At 39.5% G+C, this 19,721-nt stretch overlaps 1 protein-coding gene across 2 annotated transcripts in view; it reads right to left on the minus strand.

The window, feature by feature from the left end:
- Positions 1–19,721, minus strand: part of tox2 (TOX high mobility group box family member 2) — a 125,967-nt gene that overhangs the window by 69,273 nt on the left and 36,973 nt on the right. For both annotated transcript variants that reach the window (XM_054783491.1, XM_054783490.1), the window contains exon 3: positions 271–330. In XM_054783491.1, coding sequence (XP_054639466.1) covers positions 271–330 — 60 coding nt within the window. The remainder of the gene's footprint in view (positions 1–270; positions 331–19,721) is intronic.

Raw genomic sequence — 19,721 nt, forward strand, 5'->3', positions numbered from 1 at the left:
GCCAAGGCAGGTTGGACAGAGGTAGCCTGAACGGAGCTAACAGGAAAGCATGTATCTTCTAAAAATGTAAGCACACAATACTGTGGAGTGGAGTGTGCTGGTGTACCAAATGTGTGTCTGGCGTTCTACTCTATGCATATAAACTAGGTAGGTGTCATTATACAGTACAAATATTCACACATTGTACAAACAAATGTGAGTGAAGACTGGACCTGGCAATATAGGGAAAGAAAGAGAAATGAGAGAAGTGATGGAAACACACTAACTCACCTGGTTGGGTGGAAGGAAGTCATGGTTGTTGTCATTCATGTACATGTTGTCACCATCAAACTACAGTGAGGGGGGGGGGAGAGAAATGAGGAAACAATTAGATGCGGTGAGCCTGACGCATCCCAACAGGGACGGCAAACAGCTCCCCAGTCAGTCAGCAGAGAGACAATAGAACACAGCAGCCTAATGACTACAAGTCCTTGGCTTAGAGACCTCCACGCTCTGGTGCATGTCAGTAATTACAGTTCATTAGAGACATGCATAATTAGGCCTTGTCAAAGCTGCTGTAAGTCACACTTTCCCTCTCAGCTTGCCTCCAGCTTCAAACTGTGTGTGTGTGTGTGTGTGTGTGTGTGTGTGTGTGTGTGTGTGTGTGTGTGTGTGTGTGTGAGCTGCGATTCCATGCCAGTTACAAGGTGACAAATGCATAACAGGGTGATAAGCAAACAGCCTCTCTCAGCTGCGGACAATTTAACTCCTTTTACAGACTGTTTTCTCACTTCATTTTCATTTTCTGAGCATGCATTGACAACAGGGATGAGATGAAACATTCCCACAAACATGACACCGGTTGCCTCAAGCATCTTAATATCATGTTTAAAATCAATTGTGTTCCCATTAATTCCCATTAATTTGAAGAAAATCTGTTGAAGATTGCACAGCATAAACATTGCATTAAAAATGGCCTTTGACATCAATCAGATATTGCTTTAAAAAGCTTTAAAAACCAATAGAGGTCTTTATTATGACAGAATAATATTAATCCTGGTTGACAGCTTGCGTCAAAAATCATTTGAAGAAGATCAAACCCATTCATTTTCATTCATTTTCTGCCAGGCTCATGGGTGAGCTGGAGCGTACCTCAGCTCTTACAAGTGGAGACTAGGAGGTAAAATACTGCAGTGTCCAGATCTAAAACACAATTCTACAATGATGAATCTGCTCGACCAATGAGCAAAGAATCTAGTAGTACCTGCTTTTGCCGATGGAAAAGCACACATAGGGAGTAGCGGCATGTGTTATGCATGTGAAGCTAACATTCATGCTTCCATGGCATGGTACCAGGTTTAGCTCGACTTTGGTTTGAGGAAGTCACTTTTTTTTCTCTTAGCACAAAGACCATTTTTATCCAAGAGGAGACTGAGGGCTGACAAAGCAAAGTGGAGACTGAGGAGTGTAACACTGCAGTGTCAAGAGCTAAAGCACATTGTTACAATGATGAATATGCTCGACCAATGGGGTTCTACCTAGTAGTACATACTTTTGTCAATGGAAAAGCTCCGACAGGGAGTAAAGCCTTGTCATTTACAGTGCTCTAGGAAGCTAACATTCATATTTTTGGACTATGGGAGGAAGCAAAACCTGACATACTTTTGCTGTGAGGCAATGCAATTAACCACCGTACCATTTCACAAATAATAACGAGCAAACTGGACTGGGGAGCAGCAGCTTCCATGAGAGCAAACCTTAAACAAACCAACCAGCCAAGTTACTCACGCTGAAAAGGCTAACGCCAAAAAGTGTGAGCAGCCTGACACGTTTTTTGCACTTTTGCCATATCCATCACGGGAGGGCAACCTTGCTGAATCAGAGAATCAAACGCTAACGGCGAGACTTATGCTAGATGGAAGGTGACGGTTTGAGGTTAGATGAAGAAGTCGGAGGTGTACCCCTCAGCTGCATGAAAAAAAACGAGCAAGTGGGTGAGTGTTTAGGTGCGTAAAACAGTGAGTGAGATGAGACTGTGAAGACATGAGAGGAGAGCCTTTGCGGTGCAAGAACGCCAGCCGAGCCTGTGGTTTATTTGGCTGTTGTGTGATTAACACCGGGGTCGCTGCCAGAGGCCGCAGTTTGAAACACAGACAGAGGCACAAGCATTCCACCAGATGCCTCCACTGTCTGACAGTCGTGACAGTCGACAGTGTGAAGACTTTAGATGAAATACAGATGCTACTGTACGGTGTCAAAAAACAGGAAGGGTTTGAGGCTACGTTTTTATAACAACCAGTTGTGTATACTCTCATGCTTATATAGGCTACTAAGTCACAAACAATTTGCCATTTTCACGCGAATATAAGACAACCCTGAGAATGACGACCCTGTCATATTCCGCATGACACGTTTTGTCTGTAGTTTAGTTCATTTCTGTTTTTACCCATTACCTCCTGTTGCTCCGTTTCCACCCCTTGACTTCAGTAGGCGGAGCAGCAGAGCAGAGCGTCGCCTATTCAGTAATTTGTGGTGCTTTAAAGCCCAGAGGCGGCAGCGTGGGGTATTGGTTCATTGCTTTATCTTTGGCTATTGCTACCTGTGTGTCGATACAGTCCATTGCATCTCATTTAGTTGTTTCCCTGTCTCCTGGTTATAGTCTCCTTTTCATGTGCGTTCTTGTTTCCACCTCCCATGGTGAGTTTATTAGTTAGTTTTAGCTGTTCCTCCATATTTTGTATTTTGTGTTTTTGACATCTTGTTTTTCTGTGTAAGCTTATCTTGAGTCAATTAAAGACTTTATTGCGCAAACCTGCTACCCAGTCTCTGCATCCCGGGGTGCTGCCTGATAACAGCCTGTGACACACCACTTTTTCAAGACCAGTTTTTGGACAATAACTTGCTTTCAAAATTAATGAAACAACACCTGTTAAAAATAGATATGCAATTTTTTTTCCCAAATCATTGTCAACAGGAAAACACATTTGCAGGCGGTCAAGTGCATGTCCAAGCCAAGAGATGGTGCTTTAACCTCCCAGACTAGAAGGCTATGGTAGCCAATCAGAAATCCAAAGAAAGACATTTCCGGAAAAGGCGCAATAATCAACCACCCATTCATTAGTTTTTTTTCTCCTCATCTTCAGTACCAGGAGTCATACACATAAAAGTATATAGTAGAGTCAAACCGCAGTTTTCGAATTCCCCAGTTTTCATATTATTCGGTTCGTGAACTCTGTCTCCGTTATCGTACAACATTGCATGTAAAATCTGTTGTATTTTACGTTACGTTGGCATGTTCACTGTTGTGGTATTAATAAAGATGTGGACGGACAATACTCCCAGTATTGTTTATTTATTCAGTATCTTTGATCACACCCAACACCAAATCTCACAATACTTAGTTTGCACAAAACTAAGGTATCCTGTCAGGCACATTCATGAGGCGATCTCAAATGATCTGTTAGCTGCATCAAAAAGAAGTTCCATCCTGGAACAGAAATCAAGGACGCTAATGTTGCAAAAGGGTAAAGGTGTTAAAAAGACAAAGATCATAAACGATGGAAGATGAGGAGTTGAGGAGTTGTTGTGGTTGGAACCCCTCCTCCCTCCACCCATCATCAATAAAGGTAAAATGTTCATTTATCCATTTCATTCATTTATAATTATTTCACATTGTTTTCTACATGTAAAGCTATAATTGTTCTCTATAAAATGTATTTTTTTGTTAATATTGCTGTGAATCCCATTTACATTATTTCCTATGGGAAAAATGTTGTTTTCATGCATTGCGGTTTTCGTCCAACCTTTTGCAACAAATTAATAGTGAAAACCAAGGTAGGTATGTAAATAAAATAGTAGAGATGAAGGCTCCTCATCCTGGTTGTACATAAATGGCCAAATGAAAAGTGCACAAAAGGCCACAACATGTAGAAAAATGTGTTTTTAAAATCCTGTAAAGCAACAAACAACTTTTTGTGCTGCTTGCAACATTATTCAAATTAAAGTGCCAATTCCATTTCCATGTTATCATTGGGCCTCTGATGGAAGTCTTACTTGAATCCCAACGCTTTCATTCTGATGGTTAGTTTACGGGTGGAACAATTCATCACATTCCGCATTGAAGGGGGGGAAAAAATAAAAGGAAATTGTTTCCTTTGTAGCTCTTGAAATAAAATGACAACTTCACATGTCACATGGAACCGCCATGTCTTTGAATGGGTTATTTTCACACCTGCACACTGGAGCTGGAAAAGTAGAAAATAATTATAAAGAGCAAAGAGGAGTCACTGAGGGCAGAATAACACACAATATCTACATTGAGGGGCATGGTAAAAAATATTCCTGCCTCTTTGTGGTCACAAAGCGCTCATTTGGGCTAAGTGGACTGTAATTATGTTACAGCACAGATACAGTAGGGATCTCTGCACGGAATAAGAGCTGCACATACTTGCCAGTTAGACATGTTTACCCATAGCTAAATTGAGTTTAATAGTCTGACGTCAATGTGGGCAATGTTTTACTTATTCTCTTACGTCTGCATGCTCTAGTAGGCCAGTAGTTTAGCTGAACGGTACAGCTGAAAGCAAAGGTGAAAGCCTGTCCTCATTATTTCAAACACTAAGTAACATCTAGGATTCTTGCAAACTCAGTTTAGTAAGCAATTACATGCTACTATAATTGGTACCTTTGTTACGATAATTTTTTTTTTCTCTAAAATGATACCTTTTACAAAAAATGTATGTAATTGTTTCCTCCAAATATTGCAAATAAAAGTAATATATAAAATAATAAATAATAATTATATATGATTGTTTTCTTAAAAAATACTTTTTCACATTACTCTAACTTGATTTTGTAGATTACAAATATTTTTTTTAAATGACTTATTAGGTCTGCCCTAAAAAAACAATAATTCTCATAAATTATTTTTAAAAATGTAAAACTAAAATCTATTTTAGTAGTTATTTTTTTTTCTTTAAACAAAGAAAACTTTTTTTCTTGTAATATCACACCTTTCTACTAAAATAAATATTCTGACTTTATGCTTGTAAAACCTTTAAAAATATTTAAGTTTTTGTATTACCACCAATTTAATTCCAAAAATTCCCTCTTAAAATGCAATATATTTTCCTTTTTAATCTTACAACTTTATTCACCTAACAACTTTATATAAGAATTAATTTCATACATATTTATTACTTTTATATGAGAATATTTATCATATTCCTGGTTGTGTAACGGTATACCCTTGTGCCTTTCACGGCAGAGGGCATGGGTTCGATTTCTAGTCAGGGTTGCGCGAGCCGGGCCATCCAGCATAAAAACTAAGGCAAAACCAGGGAAATGTTGAAATAAAATTCTATTTTTCTCATTTTTATTTGCTTCTTTCCAGTGTTCCAGTATGTTTCTAATAATAATTTGCGCACATCAAAAATCTGCCTTTGCAATGTTATAACTGTGCTTGGAGATTAGTAGTGTGTAACTCAATCAGTGCGAGCTGTTTCTAATAATTGTGGCAGTGTACAGATGCGGTTAAATACATCACATCTTTGCTTTCGAGCTCCTCTTTTTTCATGCTGGTGCTTGCAGACCTGCAAACCTCACACAAAGTCCCCCACATATTAAAAAAAGAGGAAATCTATTGTGGTCTGTATTGTATAGATCTTTGCTGCAGTCGTCATGATGGGCTTGGTGTGAAGCGTACAGTTGATGTATGGCATTAAGTGAAGTGTTTGCTTTCCTGGGGCTTAACAGTTCATTAATCATTGCGCTGAAAACTGAAGTAACACAATGGAGCGGAAGAAAACAGACAGAGAGATGAAGTGATGAATGAATGGATGCATGCAAGGTGAAAGGCAACAGCGAGATGGCACAAAGATATTTTGAACTCAGGACAAGCAAGGTCCTGAACACTCGACACCAACAAGCCGCTTGTTTGCATAGCGCCAATGCAAATACATGTGACGGCAGAGAGGGAAATAATAAAATGGGAGATGTGCTATAAATAGCGGGGTGTTTGCGTAAAGCCAAGCCAATGTCAGCGTGATGCAGGAAGTGCACCACACTCATAGAGGCTACAACACAAATAGCTAATAAAAGTATAATACATTCGCTGCCATGATGGTTGCACCTTTGATTTTCTTTTTGTATTGTGTCGCAAGTGGCTTTCTTTCATGTGTGTTGAGTTAGAGTTGAGCTATACTGATTTCGGGATGAAAAAACACACAGACCTCACAACATGACATAAAAATATTAAAGAAAGACAAAAACTCCCTGTCTAACATTCATTACATGCCGGTAAACCAATGGTTCTCAGTTATTTTCTGTCATGCCCCCACTGGCCGAGAGAAATGTTTTTCCCGCCCTCTCGATTTGAGAAATGTATAATGTCTGTTTATTTAGCTGTACTGTACAGACTGAAACCAGCGAAATGCAACAAAATGGAGCATACAAGCGTATTCAAGAGTCAAATTGCATGCTGAGTACCACCAATTCATACATGTTGGCAGGTCTGCACTAATATCGAAAGCCCTCCCTGCCTCTCACGCCCCAGTTCAGACAGTTCACCGTGCCCCCCACTATTTCAGAAACACTGGCTTAAACTGTCACATTGGGACATTATATTGTTTATTTATATTTGTAATATTATAATTATTCAGTTCATTATCTCTTTTTTAAAGTAATATTATTATTAATTTATAAATTATTAAATATTAAATTTGTGTTCAATAATAAAATATTACAAATATGCATGCTTGTTTTGTCTGACAATGACACTGTCAGACTGTGGTAATGTGGTAATGTTTTTTTTTTATTATTTGTCAAAAAAGCCTTAATTTAATAATGCATAGTATTTCAAATATATTACATTCTAAAATAAAGTAGTACTAGTAATAGTAGTTTGAATTACTATTTAACATAATCATTAAATTATAAAAGGCTCGGTTTTGATTGAGATAAGGGGTGTATGTCATTAGTGGATTTAAGTGTCAATCCAAATGATCAAAATTGTTGATCCAGCTCTTTTACTGGCTTTCATTAGAGCGGGCAGCTGTGCCTCATTTAATAGCCAATGTATTTCTAAGCAAACACATGTAATGTAAAAGCCACCTGGCCCTTGTATGCGGGGCACTTATTTCTACAAAGTGAGCGGGTTATTTTAGAGCAAAATATATGAGGACACGATCGTCTTTCATGGATTAAACATGCAAAGAGACAGCAGTCAAAATACCTGTGTCAGGACTGTGGTCATTAGAGCATTCAGTGACTTGCTGGATAACACACACACACACACACACACACATGCATAAGCAGAGCAGAGCGCATGGGGGATGGTGCACTGCACAGCAGATATGGATTGCCTTTGTGTGTATGCATGAATATAGCTACTCCTGCATTGCATTCACCTCTATGTACGTGCATCTCATGACCACTGTATGGATGTGCACTGTGAGCATGCATATATTATAAACATCAAGTTTGTGTAACGCGACCTGTCGAATAATACACACATTGATCCCTGCCAGATAAAGATAACATAATGTTTATTTTCCCATAGCAGAGCAGCTCCAGGCCACACCCACCAGCCATGCAGATGAAATATGGTCTTCATTACCTTTAAAACCTCAACATTAGGGAGTGAAGCGAAATCTTTTCAAGCCAAATGAATTGGGGCACACATGAAAAGGGCAGAGCAGCAAAAAAGAAAAGAAGTAAAAACTAAATTAAACACATGAGCTCCATTTGTAATCTGCTCCGAGCTGAGAGAGAGGAGAAATAAAATACAGCATTTAGCTGCTGATCATGTTAAAGCAAGCAAGTGAACGACTCCCCCGAGGAGACCGTTCCCCCCGTTCTTGCTTATGATGGACTTAATTGCCTCTATCAGCGCTAAGATATAACATTCATCTTAGCTTTATTGCTCGCCTTTATGGTCTTGTCCATCACGCTGAGGGCTTTCAAGAGATTTGCAAATGACGCCTTGAAATAATGAGGAAGGCTGTGGAGAGAAATGTAAGGGTTGTTTTGACGGTGTGCTGCATAAAAAAAAAAAAAAAAAACTACACACACATCTCCTCCACCTCTGACCCCCGGAGGCTGGGCTCTAGGTGTATGGGTGCATGGCTTCACATGGCCGCACAATCGAGCCATTGTACTGCAGTTAACAAAATGGAAACAACACATTGCCGATAACTAGCTCATTACGTCAACTCATACACAACCTTTGCTCTGTTGCCAAAAACATTCTCAGCTCAAGACCCAAATTAACAAAATATATTAACGTCAAACTCAAACGCAATCCATGCAATGTTCGGTTTTCTATTTTAAAATAGTACAGCTGTAAACAACGCTGCTCTGACGCAGCTGTCAGAAACAGAGGCGGATAAGAGCCTGCAGTATTTGTTTCCATAGCACGCTAGGAAGCTGACCAATTTTATCCAAGAGGAGACTGTGGGCATCAAAAAAATTGAGTGGAGACTCCGGAGTGTATTACTGCCGCAACAGGGTTACGCTTGTTATTGTACACTGTTATTTTGCATTGAAAGCATCAGCCAGCGTGTTAGTAAAAAGACTCATTTTATCCAAAAGGAGACTGAGTGCAGCAAGAAAACTGCGCGCTGTAGCAAAGTGGAGAAGTGGAGTGGAGGTCCTCGGTGTACAAACAAGTTCCGTTCATAAATGCATTGTAAGTCGATTTTTTTGTCTAAGTCGGAGTTTATACCTAAAGTATACCTAAGTACTTTCATACTTAAGTCACTAGTTTTGTATTCGGAACATATAGAATAAAGTAATAATAAGATGAACTACAAGAATTAAATGAAATAGTTTTTATTCCTGTGGTTGTCTTGCGCACTGACAGGGGCGCTGCACGTGAGGGAGAGACAGGCTTCATTAGACGAGGAAGTACAAGGAAATTCTGGTCTTCCAGCTAAAACACTCGCATTCTCTCCATCTCAGTAATGCAACCACTACACAGCTTAGATATCACCGTCACTTTCCATAGGAGCAGATCCTTTCACATGTTCAAGAATACCATCTTTATCGTTGATAATGCTTGTGACAGTTAAACATCTTAGGCCAGGCATACAGCCGGTGTAAGTTGGCGTTTCCCCACTTTCATCAGAAAGATGTCTAGTTTTAGTTCACTTTTCACTTTCACCTTCCTTTTCTTTGAGGCACTGGAACCAGAAGAGTTTGCTTATCATTTGGAGGGCAAAGAAGAGAAGAGAATGAACTGAAACATTGTTTTTCCTCAATGTAGCAAGGCAAAACTACATATTCCTCTGATGCGTACACATAACTAGTTCGTGAGTGAGTCTATCTTTGAAACAAATCGCTTAGGTCGAAACTATGTTTTTAAGTCATTTATGGGTGTGTGTCGTAACCACGAAACGTTCTGACATCAAATGTCCTAAACCAAGGACCTCCTGTATAAGACTGCAGCAAATAGCTAGGCTAGCATTAGCCTGGGTGTTCATTTTTTTTATTTGCAGTCAACGCTAACCAACAAAAACAATGGAGATAAAGTAGAACGAGTTTCTCCAGTCTTTACTTCTTGGCATGTTAGTAAAGAGACCAATTTTATCTAAGAAGAGACTGAGGACAACAAGAAAACTGAGCAATGCAGCAAAGTGGAGACTCCAAAAAACAGCTAGCTTTCTTGTCACGTGAGGGCTCGAGCCCACGTTTTATTAAATTCATCAAATCCACTTGCATATATCATCATACTGACCACACAATAGGAGCCTTTCAAGGGCCGGCCCCGGAGAATGCCAACAAAGGGTCCTCTCTTTCTGAGTGGAGTAATTCAACGAGAGCCAAACGTAATTTTTTGTTATTTTGTCTGTGTGTGTGTGTGCGTGTGTGTGTGTGTGTGTGTGTGCAGATCTTCTTCTGCACCAAGTGCAATCAAGTCAAGACGGCATAAAAAGAGAGCAGACACTTTTTTTCTCTCTCTCTCTCTCTCTCTCTCTTTCTCAAGGTCTGGTGAAGTACTCTCTTTCCTATAATAATTCCTCTCCAGGATGAAAGAGCACAAGAACGTAAAAAGAAATGGCAAGCGGGAGATTTGGGAGCAAATGTGTTGAGTAAATACACTTATTTGTATCTGTCGCTGTTTCCTACCACACTGGGGTAAAGATCTTGACTGTACTCTGTGACGGTTTACTCAGAATGGTGTACATTCATAGTTACTTTCACATTTGTTTGCTTATGAATGAAAACGAAGTTGTCCTAGGAATGACATCCCCATAGAATGAAAGTGCTTGTCTCAGTTACCGTGCAGGTGAAATGTAGTTTTCTGTGACGGATTAACAAGATTATTATAGATTTTTTAAATGTATTTATGAATTGCACTATAATCAGTTTTATTTATTAAATAACAACTACATTTATGAGAAATAAACTACAGTGGTGCCTTGGTTAGCGTCGTTAATCCGTTCCAGAAGGTACGACTCAAACCAAAACAGATTCTAACCAAGGCAAATTTTCCCATTGAAAATTATGTAAATCCTATTAATCCATTCCAGACACCCAAAAATGTTAACATAAAACATAGACAGTAATTTTATAGACAGTAATTATAGTTCAACATGCAGAAAATTATGCAAAAATGATTATGACAAAAGAATGGACAACTATACAGTTAACATTACTTTTACCTTTATTTAACTCTCTTTGCAAACAACAACCAGAGAGAGGAGGGTTTGAGTGGAGTTTTGCAGAAAGGAAGGGGGAGGAGAGGAGATTATGTTTGGAGGGCGATCCCTTTTTTTTAACTGTTACTGCACTGTTGTGCATGTGGCACAAAATATCTATGCAGAGAAGTCTGTTAATGACTTTTTAACATGCGTAGTTTTACAGTGAAAAACAATGCCAGATACATGACATATAAAATAGAGAAATTAACATTTAGCATAATTTATAGCGGACACCCTTGGCAAACAACAACCAGAAAGGGTAGGGATGGAGGAGTTTGGAGGCACATTTATCCGCACTTGGAGCCTCGCCATGCCTAACAACGCTGTATATGCCTGTTCTTTTTTTTTTAAATATTCGGACCAGCCTCTGCTTGCCTTAAATTTGTCAACAGACTCAGTCGTTGCAGGCGTTTTCTTTGTTAGATCTGCATGCTGCAGCCTCGCCTCTGAAACAGTGTCTCCCGCTAGCAGATTTCCGTTGATCCACACCAGGAACAACTTTTCAACATCTGCGATGGTTTGTCGTCTCTGATTATTTTAACACCGTTACTCCTTTTGCAACCTTAGCTCACTTGATTACATTGTTATTCTTCAGGTTGGTACTTATTGTTGATGAGTTCTTCTTGTACATGCTGGTGAGATCGGCAACATGGACGCCATTTTCGAACTTTGCGATAACTTCTTTGTTGAATTCGATAGTGGTCTTCACCCTCTTTGGAATGTTGCTGTGACTCGCAACCTTCTTTAGACCCATTGGACTCATTTATTTAGAGTTTGTCGCACTGAATAAAAAAATGCACGGACAGGAGTCATCCACATTTTTCCATTTTTTGGCCACTTGCTTTCGGATGGCTTACATGTATGGCTGCCTTTTGTCTTGGGCGCGTGAGCCAAGATAGCTGCGTAAACAAACCAAGCACAAATACAACAGTTTGTTATATTGCATGCTAACCAGGCAGGCAAAGGCAACCCAAGGCAAAATTTTAGCATAAATTTTGGATGTTAACCGAAAACGCGTTAACTGGGGCGGAGGTTAACCGAGGTACCACTGTACATATATTTTTGGAAGTTTGTGTTGGTTCTTTTCATTTATCGGGTGATTTATTTTGCTTGTTATCGGCCTGCCTGCAATGCAAAGCGCCCACACTCTGTTGCTAGCATTGTTAGCATTTCAGTTTAAAAAATAGTTGAAAAGGCAAAGCCCAAAAGTCACCACCTTGATCTCAAACGCCAGTCCAGAGATTTGCAACAGGTAGCAGATCCATTCAAAATCTCCAAGGAAATTTTTCCAGTTTAGTGTTAATATAGTAATTTTCAACTGCAATTGCGACCATTTTATGTTGCTTTAACTTCACATATATTGCCATTAATTTGGCATTTTATTTTCTGCCTTTAGTTTCATGTTTTTGGATGCTTTTCCATTTCAGAGCTTCCAATAAGCATATTTTAGAGTGCTTTGGACACTATATTGTTTTGGATTCTATCTCCTGTTAAAGCAAACACATTTTCCCATATGATTGAACCAGCCTATTCATTTTAATAACATGTAAACATGTATGTAAAGTGACTATACTGCAGCATCATTAAAAAAGGAAATATGCTCTCTATACTTGGGAGCTCACCGATGTAGTGTTTAAATTCTAAATGCAGCATCCAGTACAGACTAGTTCTGTCAATAAGCGCTGGAAATACACTCAGCGTTCTTTCAATCACTGTCATGCTGACTCCACAAGCCAATGTGTGTGTGTGTGTGTGTGTGTGTGTGTGTGTGTGTGCACTCGCATCCAACCGGAATATTCTATTACCCATCTAATTGCACATTCTGCACTGACAAGAGCTCATTAAACCGTAATTATACACATGTTGTTTTCTACAAACATCTCCATTTGAGTCTCTCTGCCTTGTAATTGTTCAGCGGGGACGACCGGTTGAGATTTCACAGACTGAAGAAGAAGACCAGCGAATGAGAAAGAGAAAGAGAGAGAGGTAGAGAGAGAGAGAGAGAGAGAGAGAGAGAGAGAGAGAGCGAGAGGAGTGTGTGGAAGTAGGTCATGCCTCTCCATAAACAAGGCATGGTTTCTAAAATAATATACCCATCCAGTGGAAGTAATGGCAAACAAGTGAGCGAATGCAGAGCTCATGTAATATTTACAGAGCACTAATACATACAGTAGATGGCAGCTTTCTTTCTCAGGAAGGACCCACCCCTCCAACCTAGAGGTTTCTTTCTCTTTTTTCATCATCTTTGGCTCCCCCACCCTCGCTTCTTGCCATTTGAATTTCAGAGAACTGCATTGATACAGCAGGCAGTGTGCGTGTGTGTGTGCGTGTGTGTGCGTGTGTGTGCGTGTGTGTATGTTCCTCCTCCCTCCCTTCATCCATGCTGTTTTGAGTTTCTTTTTTGCACACATTTGCTACATGTTGGACCCTAATCCAGACTATTTGTGGCATGGCCAATGACATTACTGTGGAGAATCGGCCTTCTAAATACTTCTTCAAGCCCCAGCTGGTCCTGTGAGGTCACCAGGCACTTGTTCAGTGTCGGGCTCAGCATGTAGCCTCCCGGGCCCGCCGCTAACTGAATGTTTCGGCTTCAGGCCAAGCTCTTGGGGCTTTTTTCGCCAGTGCCTGTTAGGGAAAAGACCATAAAGGAATAGGTCCTCCGCATGTTTGTGGTGTAAAATTCCAGTGAGAAAGATACAGTTTGTCTATAATTACCCTGTTTTCTGAATTGTAGTAGTATCTTCAAAGCTTCAGTCCACAGGAATAACATGTGACACATTCTCCAAACCTACTGACTAAAAACCTGACAAGGGAGTCAAAATTTAAAGTCGAGGTGCACTCAAAACGTTCTTATTTTTTGCAGCGCTCAATCACCGCCACAAAAAAAAAAACATGTAAAAAGATAACTGTACAATGGTGGCAAATGAAACCTTGCACTCACTGAAAAATACATCAAAGGTAACTATATTTATAGGATTTCCAGAAGTTTCTGTACTTCATCAATATTATCTGTGGTGCAGAAATTGTGTGCATATTTTGCAATCATTTAGGCTTGCCCGGAAAACCTCACCAGGGAGGTGTCCAGGAGGTATGCAGACTAGATGCCACACAAACTGGCTCCTCTCAGTGCGAAGGAGCAGTGGCTCTACTCTGAGCTCCTCCCGGATGACCAAGCTCCTCACCCTACCTCCGAGAGCCGGGTTGTCAAACTCGTGCCATGGAGGGTTGAGACACTGCCAGTTTTCTTTCCAGACGGTCACTAAAGCAGATAATGTTAATGGTCAACACCTCCTTCAATTTGAGGGAAAGAGCTCACCAATTAAATCACCTGATGGAGAAACTAGTTGGAGAGAAAACCTGCAGTGTCTCGGCCCTCTGTTGTATGCTAGGGTAAGTCCAGCCACCCTACGGAGGAAACTCATTTCGGCTGCTTGTACAGTGTGCACCAAACGCTATCCATGATTAATTTTATTATCACTATACCTCAATAATGTAACAATTACAACCATGGAATTTCCATTTCACCTCCAAATAACATAATCTAAATATGCATAGAATAAAAGATCTTTCTAAACATCTCTTTAAGTTCGGAAAATGTGTCATATGTATACCTTTACTGTCCAATGACAAACAAGTACACTGGATCACAGATTTTTGGTAAAAAATATATTTTTCTTTCTCAGAAAATATTAATTTTTTTTCTGCAGAAGACACACCTCATTTAACAAATATAATCCAAATAATCTGAACTATCATCTGAACCGCTGTTTTACAGAAATGATGACATCACCAGCCCGTCGCCACCCCGTGACCAGAAGTGAGTTTCGGCGGCACGCCAACATATGTGAATATTTCCGCTGACATGACACACCCCAGTCGACATTCTCCTGATATTTTGTTGTCTTATACTCCACAATGACTCGAAGTAATTCCACTTCTTGTAAGTGTAGATGAGCCTTGAAAAGTGGAAAACGACTTATGCGCATGCGTCTTTTCTTCTTCTATGGTTAGGTGTGTCACGTATGTGTGCCTTGTGCATTACATCGTTTTCACTCAGCAATTCATTCCATTCCATGGAACTGTTTACAAATCCAGCACAGTGAGGATGCAATTTTTTTTCAACTTGCCAAAAGAAAGATCTCAGGGCCTCAGATTCATCCCTAAAACTACTGCATTGTTCTTGGCTGTAATGCTGTCAAGAGCCTCTGGGTATCTGCCTTTGGTAGTTTTGATTAAAAAAACTGCTTTGCTCTTGCTCTCTCCTCTTCTCCCCTCCACTGGGGTAACTCCGCATCAGTTTTCTCCAAACTGCTCCAACAAGTTTGTTTCACTCCCGTCTTCCGGAATCAAGTCTGCACATGCGCAGTAACATGGAATCGCCCATTGCATGGGAAGGGATGGGGGAGCAGTCGAAGCGCTCATGACAGATTACGCATTTTGATCTAGTTTTAAGAGTGTCAATTAAGACTACAACAGAAATAATTATAAAAAATCAATAATCAGTGTGTATGAGACATTTGGAGGCCCCTGCAAATCTCGGGGCCCCAGGCAATTGCCTATGTTTGCCTAATGGTAAATCCTACCCTGCCTGTCTTAATCTGACAAATCTTAAATTTGATCAAATGTGTACAGTAGAATTACAGCTTCTGCTTGGACATTAACACCACGGCAGCTGTTGAACCTTGGATTGCAAGGTTTATAGTGTGCGTAAAGCACTTAATGTGCAGTTCCAATCGTGCCTTGCATATTGCCACTTCCATATTACGTGTATTATCATTCACAGTAGCGATGCCATAGCTCACAGTCTGATAGACTTCTGGCTTCTCTCTTCCCACGATATGGCTTTGCTTTTTTTTAAACAATCATCACATTTTTGTGACGCCCGTAAATATAAGTTCATATCGTTTTTTTCTGCACATAACGATATCAGCATATTAACGATAATGTGCTCCACACAGCAATAAGCTTGCTAGCTCAGTATGTCCGCAGTGTGGAACAAATTCCAAGTTTTTGCCTTTGGATTGTAAATATGCAATTTGTAATGAAAGTGCTGGTTATGTGAGGCGTCTTCCATCAATACTTCTAATCTAATATGTTTACTTTATGCATACCATGATGAGCCTAATTTATAATTTCACTGATTGTATTAGTCCAGTGTTTCATACTTTCCACATGACGTTCTTAAGCGGATGTTTGTGCCACACAGAAATGTGCAGCTCTCCAAATTGCAGGCTGACAGCATTCTTTAAATGGATTCATATCTGGGAATTTATTAACACTAACCTGTCTTACTTGTTTATAGTAGGAGAACATTTTATTTTAGCTGGCTATTGGTCATGATTTTTTAATAGCTGTGTTGATGAGAAATGTTCAAAATATATACAAATATTTCTCTAACTTGCATTGCACATTGCAGTATTTGTCTTATTTTGCACAAATAGTGTTGATTTATGAAATGCATCCACTGGTATCACAGTAAAAGAAGCATAACGTGTTCATTCATTACACGAGATGTCACCTGACATGAGTTTGAGGGAAGAGCCGCTGCCTATATCGGTATCGGAAATGAATTGCTGGACAATATCGGTATATTGGTTATCGGTAAGAGAGCCAACATGGAGCATATCTATCTTAAATTAATTTGTATTAGATCAAGTGGAATAAGTATTTCATCCCCAAGTAAAACGTGACTTAGTATTTTGTGGAGATGGGCAAGCACACAAGTGAGACTTTTCTTGTACTTGGTCACCAGGCCTTCACACATTCCAGGAGAGATTGTGGTCCACTCCTCTTGACAAATTAAGTTGAAGTTTCAGTCCCGGGAGGGTGATGATATACAGTACATTACTTTTTACCAATATGATGCTGGTGATTAGAGTATTGCATGTTTACACAGAAAAGCTGCAAGTTTTGGTGATGACTTAATTACCATGACAGTCTCTGATGGAATGAAATGAGATGTCAATCACTGAGCGTCCATATCCGCGCCACTTAGCGCCTGAAAAGACCTCGTCAGCCTGTCACTGTTGACACATATGCATCGTGCAGACATGGAAGATTAATCAGCTCATCAGCTCATCCCTGCTTAGATTGATCACAATTTGTTTGGTTTTTTTTTAACACCAGGAATTGTCTTTGCTTTGTTTGTTTATACAGTTGCCTGCCTGAAATATTCCATTCTTAGCATCAGACATCAAACATGCTTGCTGAGTGGTTTGACGTGAGTCATGTCAACACAAACCAACATTTAACATGAAATTGAGGCACATCTTTATTTTCACATAAGAAAATCATCTGGAAAACATGAATTAGAACAACCTGCTCATGCTGGGATATACGTACAGTGTGTGTGTGTGCGCGCGTGTGTGTGTGTGTGTGTGTGTGACAAGATTCTGCTTCCTTAATAGGCTCTCTCTTAAATATTCGCTACAGAACAGCTCTCATGCAATATTAATATCCCACCAAAATATGGAATACGTTGCCCTAAGTCTCTCTCTCTCTCTCTCTCAACATAATTGACTATGCAAGGCTCCAAATCATCTTGGAGAGGGAGGAAAGAAGGACATGTATGATCCAATGCAAGGAGACTGGGACAGGGGAATATAAATCCTTAGATGATCCCATCATCTCATCACGCTATCGCACATTGTGAACCTTCACCCCACGACGTATCACTGTCAAGGCAGCTAAAACCCAAACAACAACAAGCTTTAAAGGTCCCACATTTAAATGTTTTTTTTTTTTTTTTTTTTTTTTACCATTTTAAAAAGTATGAGACGTCCCACAATAGTGTATTGGAAGTGTGTCAGCCTCGATGCTTGAATCTAGATTTGTTTTAAAGTGCTTTAGTAAGCCCTACTGAGAACACACTGTTTTATGTGTCTGTCGCTTTAATGCTAATGAGCTGTGTTTGTCCATGAGTGTGTGTCTCCAACAAGCGGCATTGTGCACTTTATCCACTTTTCACATATACGCATTTCTCCACTACAAAATAAAAGCCGCCACACCTGAAACATTTGTTTTTCTTTTTTCAAACTTGAAAACAATTTTAAGTAACATATTGTATGAATCGATATATATGCTATATAGATACATAAAGTAAATAACTTTATATTTGCGCTCATAGTCACCACAATTACTTTGAAAATTATTTCAAATATCATAAAAATGTTTCACTGCGCTTTATTTTGATAAGCATGCACCGGAATCACATTTTGGTTTAGATGCCTGGCTCGTGGCATCTAGCTAGTTCGGAGCTACAACTAGCTATTACGTTCATGGGATACATCGATCATGGATCACCATCACAACTTACTTTTTTAAAGTGTCACTTATCATTATAATACTTACGGATTATCTTCAAAACACTAGTTGTGTGTCAAAGTTGTGCAACAGAAACACGCACCGAGTACAGCTTTAGACAGTGGTGCTATCACAGGGGTCTATAACAGGTGGCTCGTAAGCTAGCAGCTGATGCAGAGTAGTCCACCAAGAATATTTGCTTCATCTCTTAGTATTTTTGTTCTAGTGTTCTATGAAAAAATGACACCTGTATTTAATGACAAATGAGCACACTGAGTGGAGATGTGCTTTGTAAATAAAATGTCGGCAGTGCTTTCAGCAACTTTGCCATTAAATTTTAACGTTTTTAAAGTTAAAATGTTTTTTTTTTAAGTTTTGCAATGTTCTCGGTTCGTGTTCTGCTATTCTGATGTTGTTGAAAAAAGTTAAATAAATAAGTTAATAAATAAATACACTAAGTCATAAAAAATGGTATTTGTCTTTTTTTTTTTTTAATTGTTATTTAAAAAAAATATATTTCTGGTGGTCCAAATGTACTTGTGGAGGGCCGCTACAAATAAATGAATGTATGGGAAAGACTGAACTTACAGCTCCCATATCTATAGGTGACTGATGGACAGTTGGCCAAGCCCCAGACTGTATTATTTTAAGATGTGTAGCAAAGCCTGTTTTTTTTTGTTTTTTGTTATTGTTTTTTATTCATCAACCTTCATATTTCAAAATTGGAGCAAAAAAATGAAAAAAGAAATACTTTTCGTCCACTTGGTAACCTAAAAAGACACCAAAACAGGTTGATCTTGTTATTTCTGCCATGAAAAATAACATGGCTAACTGGTCTTTTATTTTGCAGCTGTCAGCGTCACATACTGGCAGTCAAAAAACATACTTGTGGCCACGTTTTTGTGCGTGTTGTATCATAGTTATCACAACACAATATCAGTGAATGCTATTACTGTGTTATTGTTGTGAATATGCCACTTCCATGGCCTTGCTATGAGTTCATATAGTCTGGCAGTGATGTCACAAACAAGATGGTGTCAGTTCAGGATATTCGCTTGGGTGTGTATCAAAATCACCTTCGTTTCACTCCTGTTTCAAATTTGTTTATTTATCTATGACAGCAGTACGACAAAAATGTTTTATAATGTTTTTTAAGTGAGTGCTTATTTTGTTATTGTTTATTTCAAACTTTTTTTGGTGTTATGGCCACTTTAAACAGGCTCTGGGAACATCATTAAAAAGTCACATGTGCATAATAGGGCACCTTTACTGATTTTACACTTGATATTGTGCGGCTGTACAGAATGTTAAAATGTTAATTAAACAAGCCTGAGGAGTTAATAAAGGTGTTGAGTCGGTGATAGTTTTAAATGATTTCCTATGGAAAAAAGTGTTTCTAAATCCAAACACCAACCCAAAGGTATGCAGTTATTCTTGCATGTATGACTAAATCACAAACAACCATCCAAAGCAATTCATATGCATCTCGGTGGGGGTGGAGAGGTGGTCTTGTGCACCTTGACAGGAAATGAGGAGGTGTTGGAGTTGGAGGTTTGAGTAACAGAAGAGGCGGCTGCGGCGGAAGTGCCAAGCCTACTTTTAACTGAACTGGTGACTGCTACTGGTGCTTGGTGGTGGTGGTGGTTGTGGACAGAGATTGAGATCGGGGGGAGGAGGGATACAAAAAAGGGGAAGGAAAGCAGGGGGAGGATGAGTGGGTGGTGGTGGTGGTGCAGG

This window comes from Dunckerocampus dactyliophorus, chromosome 8 (assembly GCF_027744805.1).
Source record: "Dunckerocampus dactyliophorus isolate RoL2022-P2 chromosome 8, RoL_Ddac_1.1, whole genome shotgun sequence".
NCBI classification, from domain to species: domain Eukaryota; kingdom Metazoa; phylum Chordata; class Actinopteri; order Syngnathiformes; family Syngnathidae; genus Dunckerocampus; species Dunckerocampus dactyliophorus.